The sequence below is a fragment of the Cyprinodon tularosa genome, unplaced genomic scaffold (assembly GCF_016077235.1).
Source record: "Cyprinodon tularosa strain WSP-4 unplaced genomic scaffold, ASM1607723v1 ctg1126, whole genome shotgun sequence".
In the NCBI taxonomy this organism is placed as follows: domain Eukaryota; kingdom Metazoa; phylum Chordata; class Actinopteri; order Cyprinodontiformes; family Cyprinodontidae; genus Cyprinodon; species Cyprinodon tularosa.
In genome coordinates, this window is record NW_024037922.1 from 1 (window position 1) to 20983 (window position 20983).

At 54.2% G+C, this 20983-nt stretch overlaps 1 protein-coding gene and 1 long non-coding RNA gene across 7 annotated transcripts in view; both read left to right on the forward strand.

Annotated features, from left to right (window-relative positions):
• The first annotated feature begins 692 nt into the window (after nucleotides 1-692).
• Nucleotides 693-20983, forward strand: part of agla (amylo-alpha-1, 6-glucosidase, 4-alpha-glucanotransferase a) — a 34087-nt gene continuing 13796 nt past the window's right edge. For 2 of the 6 annotated variants that reach the window (XM_038301506.1, XM_038301533.1), the window contains exons 1-21: nucleotides 693-843; nucleotides 1416-1542; nucleotides 3188-3398; nucleotides 5210-5379; nucleotides 6281-6484; nucleotides 7660-7841; nucleotides 10430-10541; nucleotides 10649-10775; nucleotides 11809-11911; nucleotides 12000-12097; nucleotides 12222-12361; nucleotides 12437-12624; nucleotides 13417-13540; nucleotides 17735-17898; nucleotides 17967-18068; nucleotides 18181-18336; nucleotides 18411-18561; nucleotides 18651-18775; nucleotides 18845-18957; nucleotides 19036-19170; nucleotides 20163-20293. In XM_038301506.1, the coding sequence (XP_038157434.1) occupies nucleotides 829-843; nucleotides 1416-1542; nucleotides 3188-3398; nucleotides 5210-5379; nucleotides 6281-6484; nucleotides 7660-7841; nucleotides 10430-10541; nucleotides 10649-10775; nucleotides 11809-11911; nucleotides 12000-12097; nucleotides 12222-12361; nucleotides 12437-12624; nucleotides 13417-13540; nucleotides 17735-17898; nucleotides 17967-18068; nucleotides 18181-18336; nucleotides 18411-18561; nucleotides 18651-18775; nucleotides 18845-18957; nucleotides 19036-19170; nucleotides 20163-20293 (2878 nt within the window). In that variant the 5' untranslated portion in view covers nucleotides 693-828. Of the gene's footprint in view, nucleotides 844-940; nucleotides 1093-1415; nucleotides 1543-2984; nucleotides 3054-3138; nucleotides 3399-5209; nucleotides 5380-6280; nucleotides 6485-7659; nucleotides 7842-10429; nucleotides 10542-10648; nucleotides 10776-11808; nucleotides 11912-11999; nucleotides 12098-12221; nucleotides 12362-12436; nucleotides 12625-13416; nucleotides 13541-13680; nucleotides 13805-17734; nucleotides 17899-17966; nucleotides 18069-18180; nucleotides 18337-18410; nucleotides 18562-18650; nucleotides 18776-18844; nucleotides 18958-19035; nucleotides 19171-20162; nucleotides 20294-20983 lie in introns of those variants that run through there. The other 4 variants (XM_038301487.1, XM_038301498.1, XM_038301523.1 and 1 more) reach the window with 4 other exon arrangements.
• LOC119794157 lies at nucleotides 14421-14707 on the forward strand. The gene is made up of 3 exons (XR_005282191.1): nucleotides 14421-14466; nucleotides 14561-14648; nucleotides 14685-14707. It is a non-coding gene; the product is annotated as an uncharacterized LOC119794157 (long non-coding RNA).

Sequence of the window (20983 nt, forward strand, 5' to 3'; positions counted from 1 at the left end):
CCTATGATCCAGTCCAGTAACCTGTGATCCGGTCCAGTAACCTGTGATCCGGTCCAGTAACCTATGATCCAGTCCAGTAACCTGTGATCCAGTCCAGTAACCTGTGATCCGGTCCAGTAACCTGTGATCCAGTCCAGTAACCTGTGATCCGGTCCAGTTAGCTGTGTTCCGGTCTGGTCTGCGGCAGACCAGTCTGCTGCGGTCCAGTCCAGTAACCTGTGATCCGGTCCAGCAAGCTGTGATCCGGTCCAGTAACCTGTGATCCGGTCCAGTAACCTATGATCCAGTCCAGTAACCTGTGATCCGGTCCAGTAACCTGTGATCCGGTCCAGTAACCTGTGATCCGGTCCAGTAACCTGTGATCCGGTCCAGCAAGCTGTGATCCGGTCCAGTAAGCTGTGATCCGGTCCAGTAAGCTGTGATCCGGTCCAGTAACCTGTGATCCGGTCCAGTTAGCTGTGTTCCGGTCTGGTCTGCGGCAGACCAGTCTGCTGCGGTCCAGTCCAGTAACCTGTGATCCGGTCCAGCAAGCTGTGATCCGGTCCAGTAACCTGTGATCCGGTCCAGTAACCTGTGATCCAGTCCAGTAACCTGTGATCCAGTCCAGTAACCTGTGATCCGGTCCAGTAACCTGTGATCCGGTCCAGTAACCTGTGATCCGGTCCAGTAAGCTGTGATCCGGTCCAGTAACCTGTGATCCGGTCCAGTAAGCTGTGATCCGGTCCAGTAAGCTGTGATCCGGTCCGGTTCCGTGTGGCATCCTACCAACAGACCATGGTCTGCTTCCAGGTTCCCTCCCGGTTGGAGGCTCCTGCTGGTAGCGGGTGAATGACGGATGCGGCGGTAAGTTAAGTCTAAGTTCTCTCTGCTTCTGGGATGTTTGCTGCTGCTTCGCTCAGGCTTCCCTCCTTCAGCGCCGGTTCTGTTTTGTCTTCAGGTTCTGTGAGTTCTAGCTTCAGCGTGTCAGCTGTTCAGGCTGCTCTGTTTGTCCCTCTCTGGTATCCGTAGCTGGGCCGTCTCAGGCCTGATGGCCTCCCAGTAGGTAGCACTTCCAGGAACTGGTTTGAATTCACGTCCAACTGGAGAAGAAAGGTGAAATATTTTCTCTAGCAGAGATCAGAGCCTCGTTTGCTGCAGAGGAGTTCTGCTTCTCTGAATGTTCTCTCTGTGCATGCATGGGTTCTCCCTGGGTACTCTGGCTCCCCTCCCTGCATGGATGAGCAGGCTTCAGCAGTAGATGGATGGTTTATAAACTTCTCTGGTTTATCAGACTGAACTATTGCAGCCTGAGGGGAAGTTGGTGTTGCGTTCGAAGCTGTTGCCAGTTAGTGGAAAATCACTGAGAGCTCAGGAAGCAGCCCTCCATGGTTCCTCAGATGTTTGCCTGTCTGAGCCTGTCCCTCTGTTCCCTGCAGGAGACCAGGGTTCACTCCAACTCCAGGAGAGATCCCATAATGCTGCCTCAGCACCTCAAGCAGATCCGAGTCCTCATGCTGCACGAAAAGGAAAACTTGGAGAGAACTTTGTTCAGACTTGAGCAAGGTAACACTTCTGCTTCTTCATCATTTCTAACCTGAAGGTTCTTCCTGTAGTTCTACCTCAGTGCAAAGCTACAGGGAGGTCCCAGATGTAGACAAACTAGAGAGAGCAGCAGGAGGTGCAGGTCCTACAGGGGTCTGCAAGGGTTAAACCTGAAGTAATCTGGCAAACCCAGTGATCTGCTCCGTGGCCTCAGCTGTGGGCCACAGTCCATAGAAGGATGAAGAGAGCACATCCAGTTAGTCACAGTCAGAGAAACAGGACTACACTGGAAAACAGGCCAAGCTCCAACATCTAGAAACAAAGGTTTTGATGGCAGCAGCACAGCTGATATTTCTCTCCAGGATGGAGTCACAGCCAAACAGGAACAGACCAGATGAAGCTACTATGAGAAAAAGCAGAGAGAGCAGAACGTTAGAGATTGAACTAACAGATTCTGCAGAGTGGGAGAATAGAGATAGAATGAAGCAGAATGATGAAAAAGGGGTCCCTATGTCCTCCAGCAGTCTAAGCCTATAGCAGCAGAACTATAGAGATAGATCAGGATAACCTGAGCCACCCTAACTATAAGCTTTATCAAAAAGGAAAGTTTTAAGCCTAGCCTTAAAAGTAGACAGGGTGTCTGCCTCACGGACTAAAACTGGTAGTTGGTTCCACAGGAGAGGAGCCTGATAACTAAAAGATCTGCCTCCCATTCTACTTTTAGAAATTCTAGGAACCACTAGTAAACCTGCAGATTGAGAGCGAAGTGCTCTGTTAGGAACATAAGGAACAATCAGATCTCTGATATAAGATGGAGCTTGGCCATTTAAGGCTTTATATGTGAGAAGGAGGATTTTAAATTCTATTCTGGATTTAACAGGAAGCCAATGAAGAGAAGCCAGGATAGGAGAGATATGATCTCTCTTTTTCATTTCCATCAGAACTCTGGCTGCAGCATTTTGGATCAGCTGAAGGCTTTTAACTACAGTTTGTGGACTTCCTAAGTCCTGACTTCCTGTTTAGGCCGAAGCCTTCACTCAAAAGGCAAGAAGGAAGTTCTTGAGTTCAGCAGCTGATCGGGATGTTGGGCTCAGCTCTGGATCGGCCTGGATGGAAAGACTGGATCGGTGCGTCTCTAGAGAAATATTCCCCACTGCTCCTTAGAACCAGAGCAGCTGTTTTAGACCTCAGATGATGAATCACGGCGGTCACCATGACTGCCAGGAGTCTTAACGAGGCTAGCTTGAATGCTATGAAGCCGGAGCCACAGTGTGTGGCAGACAGAAGCGACGGCCTCCAGCTGAGTGAGAAGCATGTGGGCTGCCTGACATTTCAGCTAAATTTAGTCTGAACTAAGAGGGTCCAGTTCAGGCGTGCCCAGAGTGGGCTGGTTTTAGATGCCGTGGGATTCCCAGCATCTCTTCATACCAGGAGCGGCTGGTTTAGAGGCGGGCAGGAAGTGGTAAATGTTGGACATGATGGCGCCTAGTGAGGCTGATAATCTGAACCGTAGCGGCGGCTCCAGTAAAACCGTGTATTCTATAAATAAAACCTTTTCTTTCTAGCTGAATGTTCCTGTATAAAATAACGTGCTCTTGTCTTCTCCTCCCACTGCAGGGGATGCTGCTCCTCCTGAAGCTCTGCTGTGTTTGTGTCTCCTCCTCAGGTTTTGAGCTCCAGTTCCGTCTGGGTCCGAGCCTCCAGGGAAGGCGGGTCATCGTTCACACCAACTACCCCCTGGAAGGACAGAGGTTCATTCGAAACAACTTCCGTGTTTTAGCCTGGAACTACCCGACAGGCCGGGAGGATGACTCCGATAAGTTCTGCTCCCTGGAGCTCAACATGGCCGGATCCTACCAGTACTACTTTGGATACGCGTAAGAATCTCCGTCTCATAGAGCGACCAATCAGAGCCGAGTTTGGCCTCACAATGAGCAGAACATCGTCTTATTGGCTAATGTGTCGGATCCCAGCCGCCATGCTGATTGGTCCCAGCTGCTCCTCGTAGGGCTGAGGGACACTCTAAGTGGGGGGGGGACTATCAGCTACACCAGCTGTTAGCCTTTCACTGGGACTGCCTGCTTCAAAAGTAGAGGGGTTAAAGGTCAGCCTTACCCATGAGCCTCTGGGAGAAGGTCAGAACGTCCCATGGACAGATTCCCGCTGCAGGTTCCAAACCTTCATCTGAGCAGATAAATGAGACAATCTGCCAAAGGAAGGAGCAGTTTTACCCTGAGAATAAATATCCTTTATTTATACGATTCTATTGGATGAAATAAGATCAAAGCTTTTTATTTTATTGGCAAATAGTCTGAATATCTTCCTTTGATCCACGGATTCTAAGGAAAGGTCTTATTTTCTGCCACTATTATCGTCTGCTCCTCCTCTGTGGACGGGGAGGATCAGCCGCTCCTCCTTTGTGGACGGGGAGGATCAGCCGCTCCTCCTCTGTGGACGGGGAGGATCAGCCGCTCCTCCTTTGTGGACGGGGAGGATCAGCCGCTCCTCCTCTGTGGGAGGGGGAGGATCAGCCGCTCCTCCTCGGTGGACGGGGAGGATCAGCCGCTCCTCCTCTGTGGGAGGGGGAGGATCAGCCGCTCCTCCTCTGTGGGAGGGGGAGGATCAGCCGCTCCTCCTCTGTGGGAGGGGGAGGATCAGCCGCTCCTCCTCTGTGGGACGGGGAAGATCAGCCGCTCCTCCTCTGTGGACGGGGAGGATCAGCCGCTCCTCCTCTGTGGACGGGGAGGATCAGCCGCTCCTCCTCTGTGGGACGGGGAGGATCAGCCGCTCCTCCTCTGTGGGACGGGGAGGATCAGCCGCTCCTCCTCGGTGGACGGGGAGGATCAGCCGCTCCTCCTCTGTGGGACGGGGAGGATCAGCCGCTCCTCCTCTGTGGGACGGGGAGGATCAGCCGCTCCTCCTCGGTGGACGGGGAGGATCAGCCGCTCCTCCTCTGTGGACGGGGAGGATCAGCCGCTCCTCCTTTGTGGACGGGGAGGATCAGCCGCTCCTCCTCTGTGGGAGGGGGAGGATCAGCCGCTCCTCCTCGGTGGACGGGGAGGATCAGCCGCTCCTCCTCTGTGGGAGGGGGAGGATCAGCCGCTCCTCCTCTGTGGGAGGGGGAGGATCAGCCGCTCCTCCTCTGTGGGAGGGGGAGGATCAGCCGCTCCTCCTCTGTGGGACGGGGAAGATCAGCCGCTCCTCCTCTGTGGACGGGGAGGATCAGCCGCTCCTCCTCTGTGGACGGGGAGGATCAGCCGCTCCTCCTCTGTGGGACGGGGAGGATCAGCCGCTCCTCCTCTGTGGGACGGGGAGGATCAGCCGCTCCTCCTCGGTGGACGGGGAGGATCAGCCGCTCCTCCTCTGTGGGACGGGGAGGATCAGCCGCTCCTCCTCTGTGGGACGGGGAGGATCAGCCGCTCCTCCTCGGTGGACGGGGAGGATCAGCCGCTCCTCCTCGGTGGACGGTGGACGGGGAGGATCAGCCGCTCCTCCTCGGTGGACGGGGAGGATCGGCCGCTCCTCCTCTGTGGGACGGGGAGGAGCGGCTGATCCTCCCCGTCCACCGTCCACCGAGGAGGAGCGGCTGATCCTCCTCGGTGGACGAGGGAGTCATAGATGTGACTAGATCTCTGACACATAGAAGCTGGGATCTGACTGAGCGTGTTTGTGTTGCTCCTTCTCTCAGAGGCGTAGAGAGGTTAGGAGGAGGCTACATCGTGGTGGACCCCGTGCTTCGTGTGGGAGGAGACAACCATGTCCTCCCCCTGGACTGCATCACCATCCAGACCTACCTGTCCAAATGCCTGGGACCCCTGGAAGACTGGCCAGACCGGCTGAGAGTGGCCAAGGAGTCAGGTGGGTGGAATGTAGATTTAGATCAACTAGACCTCACTCATCTCTATGGCTCAAACTGTGTGATCTAGGTCACTGCGGAAACCCCGTCCCCTTGCGATACCCGTCCCCCTGCGGAAACCCCGCCCCCTGTACAACCCGTCCCCCTGCGGAACCCTTTACCCTGCGGAAACCCCGCCTCCTGTACAACCGGTCCCCCTGCGGAACCCTTCCCCCTGCGGAAACCCCGCCCCCTGCGGAACCCTTCCCCCTGTGGAAACCCGTCCCCCTGCGGAACCCGTCCCCATGTGGAACCTGTCCTTCTATGGAACCCATCCCCCTGCGGAAACCCCGCCTCCTGTAGAACAGTCCCCCTGCAGAACCCGTCCCCCTGTGGAACCTGTCCTCCTGTGGAACCCGTCCCCCTGCGGAAACCCGTCCCCCTGCGGAAACCCTTCCCCCTGCGGAGACCCAGTCCCCCTGCGGAAACCCTTCCCCCTGCGGAAACCCTTCCCCCTGCGGAAACCCCGTCCCCTTGCGGAACCCGTCCGCCTGCGGAAACCTCGCCCCCTGTACAACCCGTCCCCCTGCGGAACCCTTCCCCCTGCGGAAACCCCGCCTCCTGTACAACCCGTCCCCCTGCGGAACCCTTCCCCCTGCGGAAACCCCGCCCCCTGCGGAACCCTTCCCCCTGTGGAACCTGTCCCCCTGATACATTGATTGATGCATTTCTGTACAGAGAATAAACTCCCAATGTGGGTTCTACCGTGTAAAGTCTGCTTTCATCTGAAAGAGAACCAGCAGCCTGGGTCAGAGGTTTCTGGCACCATGCCTGGTTCTGTCCTGGATGGATACGTTTCTGCAGGTTCTGTTGTATACTCTTTGGGCCAGAACCAGTCCTGAACCTCTTCTGCCTTTCCTCCAGGTTACAACATGATCCACTTCACTCCCCTTCAGACTCTGGGAGAGTCCCGGTCCTGTTACTCGCTAGCCGACCAGCTGAGCTTCAGTCCAGAGTTCAGTCCAGAAGGGAAGAGCTACGGCTGGGAGGACGTGGGAGAACTGGTGGAGAAACTGAGGACGGAATGGAACATGGTGTCCATCACGGACGTGGTGTATAATCACACTGGTGAGTCAGTAACGGCGCCAGCGGTACCAGAACCAGCTATTTGATGCTAGCAGAGGTCCATCAGACCTGCCCTCTCCGTAGAACCAATTAGTTCCTGTTTTATGGCTGGAGAAGCAGGGAACCTGTCAACCTGTTTTGGTGGAAACCAGCGGATCTTCTTTAGGATCTCTGAGCAATTTGGCTCTACGTGCTCTGATAGATCCACTGTTTTTTTTTCTGTGTCCAGCAGGATAACAACAGGACCACCTGTTTGAACGGGTCTGGACCTGACTGTTCTGAGGGTTCTGCTTTGGTTCCAGAGGCCTGATGAGGCTAAACGCTCCACTTCAAACCTACTGACTCATTTTACTGCTTCTTTGGTTCCAACTCGGTGTCTTTTGCTCGGTTCTGTTTTCTACATGAGGCACCGGGTCCTTTACTGGAAGTAGAAGCTGTGTTTTCCCTCTGGGATTATTGAAGTATGTCTGATTCTCATAGAAGGTATTTCTTGAAGTGGGAGCGGATCTAGAACCAGCAGGTCTCGGACCGATGGATGGGACAGTAGAGGTCAGGAAGCGGATTGGTGAATCCAAGGCTTCCTGCTGTCTCCACTGACTGGATCCGGTACCGAGCAGGACAACCTTTAGCATGCTAGCTTTGGTTTGCATGGCTAAAACAGGAAGCTGTTGGTTTAGGTGGAGATTCTGAAATGATAGATCTATATATTGATTAATGATGTGTTTCAGAGCAGAGCGGCGGTGTGTGTTTTACTTTTCTGGGCTTCCTGGGATGTTTTTGATTAGAGTTTCTGAGCAGCTGGTCCAAATCAGAGAAATGAAATGTTTATAAACCTGCTTCTTTAAGTTGCCGTTGCCGTAGAGATGTGTTCCCCACGTTGACTAGCTGCCTTCCTCCTGTCTAGTTTCCTCTGGCTGTACCAGTGAGCACCGTGATCCTAGATTAGCACCCGGTGCTTCTCTAACCTTATCATGTCTTCTCCCCTTCGCTCCCAGAAAGGTCAGCCTGTAAAACGATCCATCCTGAAGGTCAAACTGGTTCATTTACGGTCCGTCAGGCTCTGACTCCGTCTGCTCTTTAATGCTTTAACCTGCAATGTGTTAATGCACAGATGAGAAAAAGCAGCAGATCTATGGATCAGTAATGGAGCCTCTCTCTCTCTCTGTGTTGCTGTGCAGCTGCTAACAGCGTCTGGATCCAGCGGCATCCAGAGTGCGGCTATAACCTGATGAACTCCCCTCACCTGCGTCCTGCTTGGCTCCTGGACAGAGCCATCTGGCACCTGACCACCAGGGTCGCAGACGGCCGCTACCGGGACAAAGGGCTTTCTGCTGACATCACCTGTGAGAGCCACCTCAACGTAAGTTCACAAGTTCCCTGGTTCACAAGTTCACTGGTTCCCTGGTTCACTGGTTCACAGGTTGGTTTACAATCTGAATCAATTCAACTTGATTTAGTAGTTACGTTTCCATGGATCCACTGACAGCTGTAGCTTTAAGCCCCGCCTCCAGCCGTGCCACTGCCAACCTCACTGCTAACGTCACATTAACACTAAAAAGATATTCCTGAAAATGTGTCAGAACTGGTTTGAAGCTGGTCCCCATGGCCGACATCAGCTACCGGTGTTGGTCCCCATGGCCGACATCAGCTCCAGTGTTGGTCCCCATGGCCGACATCAGCTCCAGTGTTGGTCCCCATGGCCGACATCAGCTCCAGTGTTGGTCCCCATGGCCGACATCAGCTCCAGTGTTGGTCCCCATGGCCGACATCAGCTCCAGTGTTGGTCCCCATGGCCGACATCAGCTCCAGTGTTGGTCCCCATGGCCGACATCAGCTCCAGTGTTGGTCCCCATGGCCGACATCAGCTCCCAGCGTTGGTCCCCATGGCCGACATCAGCTCCAGTGTTGGTCCCCATGGCCGACATCAGCTCCAGTGTTGGTCCCCATGGCCGACATCAGCTACCGGTGTTGGTCCCCATGGCCGACATCAGCTCCAGTGTTGGTCCCCATGGCCGACATCAGCTCCAGTGTTGGTCCCCATGGCCGACATCAGCTCCAGTGTTGGTCCCCATGGCCGACATCAGCTCCAGTGTTGGTCCCCATGGCCGACATCAGCTCCAGTGTTGGTCCCCATGGCCGACATCAGCTCCAGTGTTGGTCCCCATGGCCGACATCAGCTCCAGTGTTGGTCCCCATGGCCGACATCAGCTCCAGTGTTGGTCCCCATGGCCGACATCAGCTACCAGCGTTGGTCCCCATGGCCGACATCAGCTCCAGTGTTGGTCCCCATGGCCGACATCAGCTACCGGTGCTCCAGTGTTGGTCCCCATGGCCGACATCAGCTCCAGTGTTGGTCCCCATGGCCGACATCAGCTCCAGTGTTGGTCCCCATGGCCGACATCAGCTCCAGTGTTGGTCCCCATGGCCGACATCAGCTCCAGTGTTGGTCCCCATGGCCGACATCAGCTCCAGTGTTGGTCCCCATGGCCGACATCAGCTCCAGTGTTGGTCCCCATGGCCGACATCTGCTCCAGTGTTGGTCCCCATGGCCGACATCAGCTCCAGTGTTGGTCCCCATGGCCGACATCAGCTCCAGCGTTGGTCCCCATGGCCGACATCAGCTCCAGCGTTGGTCCCCATGGCCGACATCAGCTCCAGCGTTGGTCCCCATGGCCGACATCAGCTCCAGCGTTGGTCCCCATGGCCGACATCAGCTCCAGCGTTGGTCCCCATGGCCGACATCAGCTCCAGCGTTGGTCCCCATGGCCGACATCAGCTCCAGCGTTGGTCCCCATGGCCGACATCAGCTACCAGTGTTGGTCCCCATGGCCGACATCAGATCCAGTGTTGGTCCCCATGGCCGACATCAGCTCCAGCGTTGGTCCCCATGGCCGACATCAGCTACCGGCGTTGGTCCCCATGGCCGACATCAGCTACCGGTGTTGGTCCCCATGGCCGACATCAGCTACCAGTGTTGGTCCCCATGGCCGACATCAGCTCCAGCGTTGGTCCCCATGGCCGACATCAGCTACCAGTGTTGGTCCCCATGGCCGACATCAGCTCTAGTGTTGGTCCCCATGGCCGACATCAGCTCCAGCGTTGGACCCCATGGCCGACATCAGCTCCAGCGTTGGTCCCCATGGCCGACATCAGCTCCCGGCGTTGGTCCCCATGGCCGATATCAGCTCTCGGTGTTGGTCCCCATGGCCGACATCAGCTACCAGTGTTGGTCCCCATGGCCGACATCAGCTCCAGTGGACATCAGCTCCCGGCGTTGGTCCCCATGGCCGATATCAGCTCTCGGTGTTGGTCCCCATGGCCGACATCAGCTCCAGTGTTGGTCCCCATGGCCGACATCAGCTCCAGTGTTGGTCCCCATGGCCGACATCAGCTACCAGCGTTGGTCCCCATGGCCGATATCAGCTCTCGGTGTTGGTCCCCATGGCCGACATCAGCTACCGGTGTTGGTCCCCATGGCCGACATCAGCTACCAGCGTTGGTCCCCATGGCCGACATCAGCTACCAGCGTTGGTCCCCATGGCCGACATCAGCTACCAGCGTTGGTCCCCATGGCCGACATCAGCTACCAGCGTTGGTCCCCATGGCCGACATCAGCTACCAGCGTTGGTCCCCATGGCCGACATCAGCTACCAGCGTTGGTCCCCATGGCCGACATCAGCTACCAGCGTTGGTCCCCATGGCCGACATCAGCTACCAGCCTTGGTCCCCATGGCCGACATCAGCTACCAGCATTGGTCCCCATGGCCGACATCAGCTACCAGCATTGGTCCCCATGGCCGACATCAGCTACCGGTGTTGGTCCCCATGCAGTCCATCATCTGATGTTTGGAGCGTCTGAGTCCACAAAAGGAGGAACTGAAGGCCAAACATGGATCCTCTCCTCCTGAGCCAGGCTAACCACTAATAGTTCTGTTCTGTCTTCTCCAGGTGCTCCGCAGCGTCTTCTGGGAGGACATCTTTCCTCAGATCAAACTGTGGGAGTTCTTCCAGGTCCAGGTGGAAAGTGCTGTGGAGGAGTTCAGGATTCTCCTCCAGAACGGTGGGTTTGATGCTCCTTTAATGACACGGCATCAGGAGGCGGAGTCAGATTTCTTCAGGATTCTTCCTCAGAGTTCTAGGACCTAAAGCCGGACCGTTTCTCTGCAGGGTCCAAACCAGATCCCAGTAAGACTGGAGGAAAACCAGGACTGAAGATCATTCAAGACCCCCAGTACCGTCGCTATGGCAACACAGTGGACATGGACTCAGCTTTGGAGACGTTTGTTCCTCATAGGTTAGTCCCAGAAAGTCCCACAGGTTACTGGTTTTAGTCTAACTGGTTCCCATCTAACTGATTCCCATCTAACTGGTTCCCATCTAACTGGTTCCATCTAACTCGTTCCATCTAACTGGTTCCCATCTAACTGGTTCACATCTAGCCAGTTGCATCTAACTGGTTCCATTTAACTGGTTGCATCTAGCCGGTTCCCATCTAACTGGTTCCCATCTAACTGGTTCCCATCTAACCGGTTCCATCTAACCGGTTCCATCTAACTGGTTCCCATCTAACTGGTTCCCATCTAACTGGTTCCCATCTAACTGGTTGCATCTAACTGGTTGCATCTAACTGGTTCCATCTAACTGGTTGCATCTAGCCGGTTCCCATCTAACTGGTTCCCATCTAACTGGTTCCCATCTAACCGGTTCCATCTAACCGGTTCCATCTAACTGGTTCCCATCTAACTGGTTCCATCTAACTGGTTCCCATCTAACTGGTTGCATCTAACTGGTTCCCATCTAACTGGTTCCCATCTAACTGGTTCCCATCTAGCCGGTTCCCATCTAACTGGTTCCCATCTAACTGGTTCCCATCTAACCGGTTCCATCTAACCGGTTCCATCTAACTGGTTCCCATCTAACTGGTTCCATCTAACTGGTTCCCATCTAACTGGTTGCATCTAACTGGTTCCCATCTAACTGGTTCCCATCTAACTGGTTGCATCTAACTGGTTCCCATCTAACTGGTTCCCATCTAACTGGTTGCATCTAACTGGTTGCATCTAACTGGTTGCATCTAACTGGTTGCATCTAACTGGTTCCATCTAACTGGTTGCATCTAACTGGTTCCACCTAACTGGTTCCATCTAACTGGTTGCATCTAATCGGTTCCTAACTGCTGGTCATCTCATCAAGTGCATCCAGTCTGAACAGGACTTGATGAGATGACTGGAATCTGGTGCTACACACTGCCCTTACTGGAACCAGTTTGACCCCCCTGCGTTAGAAGGTTCCTCCTGACATGAAGTGATTTCTATCTGATGTTGCAGCTCCTCCCCTCAGCATATAGAGGAGTGCTGTGATTGGCTGAAACGGAGACTGACCGAGCTGAATGAGGAACAGTTCCACATCGTACACCAGCATCAGGAGCAGGTGAGGAGTGGTGCTGATTGGCTGCACTTTCGGGAGGGGTGGGGCCGTTAGCTAGCTGGAAGGAACTCACTGGACTTTGTTTTTCCAGGCAGTCAACTGTGTGGTGGGGAACATAGTGTACGAACGTCTGGCTGACCACGGCCCCAAACTGGGTCCTGTTACCAGGAAGAATCCTCTAGTTACCAGGTACCAGCCAGGGGGCGGGGCCTGTCCACTGCTCTGTAGGAGGGCCGCTGGTCTACCTTTGGCTCACACTGTCTGCCCTGCAAAGGAGTGCCTCTAACCTCTCAGTGGTTTCATGTCTCTCCAGGTATTTCACCTTTCCCTTTGCAGAAATGACTCTAGAGCAGGAGATGGACTTTTTGAGCCAGCCGGATAAGATGTGCCACTTCCTGGCGCACAACGGCTGGGTGATGGGCGACGACCCGCTGCGCAACTTTGCTGAGCCAGGTAGATCTAGGACAACTCGCAGACAGACGGTCTTTAGAGCGGGGCGTGTTTACCACGGTCTCTGCGTGTCTTTAGGGTCCAACGTGTACCTCCGGCGGGAGCTGATCTGCTGGGGGGACAGCGTCAAGCTGCGTTATGGCAACGGACCCCAGGACTGCCCCTACCTGTGGGAGCACATGCAAAAATACACCGAAATCACAGCCAAGTACTTCCACGGAGTGCGACTGGACAACTGCCACTCTACACCGCTGCATGTGGCCGAGGTATCGTCATGGTAACCCAGAGTAACCCACTGCAGCTGAAGGGGGCGGAGCCAGAGCAGAGTAGCCTCTGCCGACTCTTGCTCTCTCCCTTCTCTGTTAACGTCTGCAGAATCTGCAAACATCTGGATGTTAGCAAACGATTAGCTGAATACTAACAGACAGGGTTCTGGCGGCCATGTTTCCTTCGTACAATCGAGCCGCTGAGGGAGGGATGAGCTGCAGGTAGAGACGTTCGTCACATCCCAGAGTGAAACGAGGAAGTTCAGCTTCCTCTGCACCCATGTTAAATATTTCTATTTATATCATTTGTTGTATCTAAAAACTGATAGTCTTTTCTAAAAAAAACAGCGTTTCCGTGGCGATGGGCTTGATAAAAGTCACTGAAATGGTAAAAGTCTGAGCCTAGGCTGAGACGCTGCTGTCAGTCAGAGGGACGGTGACCCCTCAGTGACCCCAGGGTTCTGCTGATGCTAACCCTCTGTGACCAGCTTTCAGCTACAGCTCCTCGCTGGGGCCCATGTTCTTCCCTCTGTGAAACACGGTGGTGGCAGCATGAGGCTGTCTAGCAGGAGCAGGGGATCTGGTGCGGATGGAGTAGATGAAGGTAGAGCTGCTTCATGTAATCCAGGAAACGGCTCCAGATTAAATCCTGTTGCTGATAGAACTAGAACGGCTCCAGAAAAATCCGGCGGATTTTCCAGAGGCTGTGGATCAGAAAGGTGATGAAGCTGCAGCAGAGTTGGACGTCCTCATCCAGCTGTCTTTGTCTCCCTGTCCTGTGGTCTCCTGCAGTTCATGCTGGATGCAGCAAGAGGCGTCAGGCCCAACCTCTATGTCATAGCGGAGCTCTTCACAGGCAGCGAGCTCATAGACAATGTGTTTGTTAACCGGCTGGGAATCAGCAGCCTGATCAGAGGTACAGCAACTAAACCATCTCTTCTTCTTCTGCTGTCTCTCCCGCTTCCCTCTGCATGTCTCCATGTCTGCTCCTCCCCTGCATGCTAACACCTCCTTAACCTCCGCTCCTCCTGCTCCTCCTGCTGCTGCTGTCTGTAGTTCATGCTGGATGTGGCCAGAGGAGTGTGTCCCAGCCTGTATGTGGTTGCTGAGCTGTTCACTGGCAGCGAGGAGCTGGATAACATCTTTGTAACCAGACTAGGCATCACATCGCTCATCCGAGGTACGCGCCGCACACACCGTCACCTTTGACCTCTGACCTCCACCCCCATCCTCACCCCTATCCCACCCACAGAGGAACAAACCCCTGTTTCTCCATCAGGGAGACCCCACCCTCTGAACAGATCAGGGAATTTTCTAGAAGCTAACTTTCCTTTAAGCTAACAGGTGAAAATAAAGGCGTCGACAGAAGGTTTGAAACCAGAATGATCAGGGGCCAAAACCAGAATGATCAGGGGCCAAAACCAGAATGATCAGGGGCCAAAACCAGAATGATCAGGGGCCAAAACCAGAATGATCAGGTGCAGAATGATCAGGGGCCATCCCAGAATGATCAGGGGCCAAAACCAGAATGATCAGGTGCAGAATGATCAGGGGCCATCCCAGAATGATCAGGGGCCAAAACCAGAATGATCAGGGGCCAAAACCAGAATGATCAGGGGCCAAAACCAGAATGATCAGGGGCCAAAACCAGAATGATCAGGTGCAGAATGATCAGGGGCCATCCCAGAATGATCAGGGGCCAAAACCAGAATGATCAGGTGCAGAATGATCAGGGCCCATCCCAGAATGATCAGGGGCCAAAACCAGAATGATCAGGGGCCAAAACCAGAATGATCAGGGGCCAAAACCAGAATGATCAGGGGCCAAAACCAGAATGATCAGGTGCAGAATGATCAGGGGCCATCCCAGAATGATCAGGGGCCAAAACCAGAATGATCAGGTGCAGAATGATCAGGGGCCATCCCAGAATGATCAGGGGCCAAAACCAGAATGATCAGGGGCCAAAACCAGAATGATCAGGGGCCAAAACCAGAATGATCAGGGGCCAAAACCAGAATGATCAGGTGCAGAATGATCAGGGGCCATCCCAGAATGATCAGGGGCCAAAACCAGAATGATCAGGTGCAGAATGATCAGGGCCCATCCCAGAATGATCAGGGGCCAAAACCAGAATGATCAGGGGCCAAAACCAGAATGATCAGGGGCCAAAACCAGAATGATCAGGGGCCAAAACCAGAATGATCAGGTGCAGAATGATCAGGGGCCATCCCAGAATGATCAGGGGCCAAAACCAGAATGATCAGGTGCAGAATGATCAGGGGCCATCCCAGAATGATCAGGGGCCAAAACCAGAATGATCAGGGGCCAAAACCAGAATGATCAGGGGCCAAAACCAGAATGATCAGGGGCCAAAACCAGAATGATCAGGTGCAGAATGATCAGGGGCCATCCCAGAATGATCAGGGGCCAAAACCAGAATGATCAGGGGCCAAAACCAGAATGATCAGGGGCCAAAACCAGAATGATCAGGGGCCAAAACCAGAATGATCAGGGACCAAAACCAGAATGATCAGGGGCCAAAGCCAGAATGATCAGGGGCCAAAACCAGAATGACCAGGGGCCAAGGCCAGAATGATCAGGGGCCAAAACCAGAATGATCAGGGGCCAAAGCCAGAATGACCAGGGGCCAAGGCCAGAATGATCAGGGTCCAGGGCCAGAATGATCAGGGGCCAAAACCAGAATGATCAGGGGCCAAGGCCAGAATGATCAGGGGCCAAAACCAGAATGATCAGGGGCCAAGGCCAGAATGATCAGGGGCCGAAGCCAGAATGACCAGGGGCCGAAGCCAGAATGACCAGGGGCCAAGGCCAGAATGATCAGGGTCCAGGGCCAGAATGATCAGGGGCCAAAACCAGAATGATCAGGGGCCAAGGCCAGAATGATCAGGGGCCAAAACCAGAATGATCAGGGGCCAAAATCAGAATGATCAGGGGCCAAAACCAGAATGATCAGGGTCCAAAGCCAGAATGACCAGGGGCCAAAACCTGAATGATCAGGGGCCAAAACCAGAATGATCAGGGGCCAAAACCAGAATGATCAGGGGCCAAAGCCAGAATGACCAGGGGCCAAAACCAGAATGATCAGGGGCCAAAACCAGAATGACCAGGGGCCAAAACCATAATGATCAGGGGCCAAAACCAGAATAATCAGGGTCCAAAGCCAGAATGACCAGGGGCCCAAGCCAGAATGATCAGGGGCCAAAACCAGAATGATCAGGGGCCAGAATGATCAGGGGCCAAAACCTGAATGATTAGGGTCCAAAGCCAGAATGATCAGGGGCCCAAGCCAGAATGATCAGGGGCCAAAGCCAGAATGATCAGGGGCCAGAATGACCAGGGGCCAGGGCCAGAATCGTCAGGGTCCCAAGCCAGAATGACCAGGGGCCCAAGCCACAATCATCAGGGGCCAGAATGACCAGGGGCCAGGGCCAGAATGATCAGGGGCCAAGGCCAGAATGACCAGGGGCCACGGCCAGAATGATCAGGGGCCAAAACCAGAATGATCAGGGGCCAAAACCAGAATGATCAGGGGCCAAGGCCAGAATGATCAGGGGCCAAAACCAGAATGATCAGGGGCCAAGGCCAGAATGATCAGGGGCCAAGGCCAGAATGATCAGGGGCCAAAACCAGAATGATCAGGGGCCATCCCAGAATGATCAGGGGCCAAAACCAGAATGATCAGGGGCCAAAACCAGAATGATCAGGGGCCAAAACCAGAATGATCAGGGGCCAAAACCAGAATGATCAGGGGCCAAAGCCAGAATGATCAGGGGCCAAAACCAGAATGATCAGGGGCCAAAGCCAGAATGATCAGGGGCCAAAACCAGAATGATCAGGGACCAAAACCAGAATGATCAGGGGCCAAGGCCAGAATGACCAGGGGCCAAAACCAGAATGATCAGGGGCCAAAACCAGAATGATCAGGGACCAAAACCAGAATGATCAGGGGCCAAGGCCAGAATGACCAGGGGCCAAAACCAGAATGATCAGGGGCCAAAACCAGAATGATCAGGGGCCAGGGCCAGAATGATCAGGGGCCAGAATGATCAGGGGCCAAAACCAGAATGACCAGGGGCCAAAACCAGAATGATCAGGGGCCAAAACCAGAATGAGCAGGGGCCAAGGCCAGAATGATCAGGGGCCAAAACCAGAATGATCAGGGGCCAAGGCCAGAATGATCAGGGGCCAAGGCCAGAATGATCAGGGGCCAAAACCAGAATGATCAGGGGCCATCCCAGAATGATCAGGGGCCAAAACCAGAATGATCAGGGGCCAAAACCAGAATGATCAGGGGCCGAAACCAGAATGATCAGGGACCAAAACCAGAATGATCAGGGGCCAAAGCCAGAATGATCAGGGGCCAAAACCAGAATGATCAGGGACCAAAACCAGAATGATCAGGGGCCAAAACCAGAATGATCAGGGGCCAGGGCCAGAATGACCAGGGGCCAAAACCAGAATGATCAGGGGCCAAAACCAGAATCATCAGGGGCCAGGGCCAGAATGATCAGGGGCCAGAATGATCAGGGGCCAAAACCAGAATGACCAGGGGCCAAAACCAGAATGATCAGGGGCCAAAACCAGAATGATCAGGGTCCAAAACCAGAATAATCAGGGGCCAAAACCAGAATAATCAGGGTCCAAAGCCAGAATGACCAGGGGCCCAAGCCAGAATGATCAGGGGCCAAAACCAGAATGATCAGGGGCCAGAATGATCAGGGGCCAAAACCAGAATGATTAGGGTCCAAAGCCAGAATGATCAGGGGCCCAAGCCAGAATGATCAGGGGCCAAAGCCAGAATGATCAGGGGCCAGAATGACCAGGGGCCAGGGCCAGAATCGTCAGGGTCCCAAGCCAGAATGACCAGGGGCCCAAGCCAGAATCATCAGGGGCCAGAATGACCAGGGGCCAGGGCCAGAATCGTCAGGGGCCAAAGCCAGAATTATCAGGTGCCAAAGCCAGAATGATCAGGGGCCAGAATGACCAGGGGCCAGGGCCAGAATCGTCAGGGGCCAAAGCCAGAATTATCAGGGGCCAGTATGATCAGGGGCCGTTTGATCCTGTGTGACCTGAAACTCTCCCCCCCCAGAGGCCATGTCAGCTGGAGACAGCCACGAAGAGGGCCGCCTGGTCTACCGCTACGGCGGAGAACCTGTGGGGGCCTTCGTCCAGCGCAGCCTGCGTCCCCTGATGCCCTCCATCGCTCACGCGATGTTCCTGGATGTGACCCACGACAACGAGTGCCCGATCCAGGTGGGTCCGGCGCTCAGACCGCCTCCTCTCAGCCGCTCCTCCTCTAATAACTCCGCCTGTGTTTCCAGCTCCGCTCGGCCCTGGACTCCCTGCCCAGCTCTGCCATGGTGTCCATGGCCTGCTGCGCCACCGGCTCCACCAGAGGATACGATGAACTGGTGCCTCATCAGGTGATTTGTCTGCACTGCTGCCAGAGACTGCCAGTCAGTCACTGCTTTTATCCAGTGAGGTCTGGACCAGTTCCTCAGTGAGACTAGCTGCTTTCCTGTCTGTTGGAGGCAGATTTCTGTGGTGAAGGAGGAGCGTTTCTACCCCAAGTGGAACCCATCTGCCGCCCCCACCTCCACAGGGGAAGTCGGCCCTCAGAGCGGCATCATCGCTGGGAAACTGGCTCTCAACAAGCTGCACCAGGAGCTGGGGGCCCAGGGCTTCATCCAGGTACAGCTCTGCACTTTGAGCATGACCCCACCCTGCTGCTCAGAGCCTCATGTCCACCGCTCTGCCTCCTTTAGGTCTACGTTGACCAGGTGGACGCGGACATCGTCGCCATCACCCGGCACTGCCCCAGCACGCACCAGTCCGTGGTGACCGTGAGCAGGACGGCCTTCAAGAACCCCAAGACCCACCACTACAAGCCAGACGCCCCGCCCATGTTCATCCCCGGTAGGACCGTTAGCCTACTGGTGACACTTTGCTTTGTAGACGTTTTTTCCCCAGAAGAAGAAAGTTTTTAGAATGTTTGATTTCTTCAGGTAAGATTGAAGAAATCATTTTGGAGGCGAGAACGGTGGAGAGAGAAGCAGGGAGTTATAAGAAGGATGAGAAATATATAAACGGCATGCCAGATTACACCGTGGAGATAAAGGAGCACATACCGGTAAGGGGGGGGGGGTCTTTGGGACTGCTGTTTGGATATGTCCATCATGGAAGGTTCTGATGGGTCCAGATCCAGGAGAGTACAGTGGTGAAGCACGCTGGGGTGACGTCAAAAGGCCGCTCAGAGTTCATCCAAAGAATCCAGTTCCAGAAGCTGACCCCCGGCAGCATCATCGCCTTCAGGTAGACCTCCCAGAACGCCGTCCCTGCCGCCTCATGGAACCTCCTTAGCTAAACCTCTATTTTCTCTACGCTGAACAGGGTCAGCCTGGACCCCAAGGCACAGCAACTGGTGGGCGTGTTGAGGTTTTATTTGTCCCAGTTCAGCCCCAAGTACAGGAAGGGCAGCGTTCCAGATGAAAACCCCCCAGAGGTGCTGCAGAAACCCCTCGCTCAGTGAGTACTTCCTGTTTGCTTCCGATCCACTGAATGAAGCTCTGTCCAGTGAAACATGTCCTCTGGGTGAACATCATTCTATGACGGCCAGAAGGAGCAGACTGCTGGAAAGAAGTCAAAGTTTCATGGTTTCTGGCCTTCATGCTGAAAAGATCAAACTACCAACCGAGTTACCCCTCTGTTAGTCGAACAGGGTGGTCTACAGCCGGTACAAATGAGTGGTCTACAGACACTAGAAAGGGGGAGTGTACAGCCGTGGTAGAACAGGGCGGTCTACAGCCGATAGGATGGAGTGGACTACAGCCGGTAGAACAGGGGGTTGGTCTACAGCCAGTAGAACAGGGGGTTGGTCTACAGCCAGTAGAACAGGGGGTTGGTCTACAGCCAGTAGAACAGGGGGTTGGTCTACAGCCGTGGTAGGATGACGTGGTCTACAGCTCGTAGAATGGGGCTGTCTACAGCCGGGTGTACATTACGGTCTTCAGTCGGTAGTATTGGGTGATTTACAGGCGTGGTAGAATGGGGCGATCTACAGCCGGTAGAAATTAGTGGTCTACAGCCATGGTAGAAAGGGGCGGTCTACAGCCGGTAGAGCGGGGTGGTCTACAGCCCTGGTAGAACGGGGAGGTCTACAGCTGTGGTAGAAATGAGGTGGTCTACAGCCAGTAGTAAGGGGCGGTCTGCAGCCATGGTAGAACAGGGTGTTATATCGCTGGTAGACTAATAAATAATTACCTTATAAGATACTGGCCCAGGTAGACCTGACAAGGTGATGGTGGGTCTGCATATCCAATAGAAGGGAGCAACACAGTGTTTGACAGACTGCTACAGTCTAGCAGCCACCAGCAGGACCATCTACTCCATCACGGTCTCTGCTCTTCAGAGGTCTGGGTCTGAATACATTAAAAGATGATCAGTTTTCTTCCTGTGGCATTTCCATGGTAAAGACCACCTTTCTGGCAGGTAAAGCAGTCTCTCGCTGTCTCTCACAGGCTGATTTCCAAGCTGACGCTCGCAGACATGAACATCCTGCTGTTTCGCTGTGAAGCCGAGGAACAAGAAGACGGCGGCGGCTGCTACAGCATCCCAGGCTGGGAGAGCCTGAAGTATGCCGGTCTGCAAGGTTCGGTGTTTGCAGATGGCCCGGGCCACTGGGGGGGAGGGGGGGTCACCATCAATTAGGTAGCATCTGATCAGGAGGCGGAGCCTCCGGCAGCTGGATCCTCCCAGCTTCCCCGTCACATCAGGGCAGTCACTAAACCGCTTCCTTTTCTTTATCATAGGATGATTGATCCTCAGCTCATTCATTTTCTACTTTATTTTCTCTCTGCTTGCTCTAATGAAATAAGTTGATGACTAGATTTTATTTTTATTTATTTTAGTGTTTCTTAGTGGCAGACTGTCTGAAATGACTTTCCTGTGATCAATTTTTTTCTACTAAATTAAACTGAATGAACAGAGGCGCTGATTCCAGCAACTTTCCCGTCTATAAAGACCAATGATTAGTGTCGAAAAAGAGAAAAAGTTTCTTCACCATCTGCAGACTACAGAAGCAAAGATGTCTTTCCTCCTGCTAACTGTGCAGACGGAGTGTCTTCAGCAGCACGGCGGCCATGTTTGTTCCGCCCATCTGGGACCAGGGTTACTTTCTAAGCGGATATTTAGAAGCTCTGCTGATGACGGAGGAGCTGTGATTGATTCGGTTCTCTTCCATGATCGGGGCTTCGCCGTTCATTTTAGAGATCTAAATGCCGAAGCGTGATCCCAGACGACCCTATCTGCCCCTAGGGAGACGGACTTTCCCTTTCAGGGA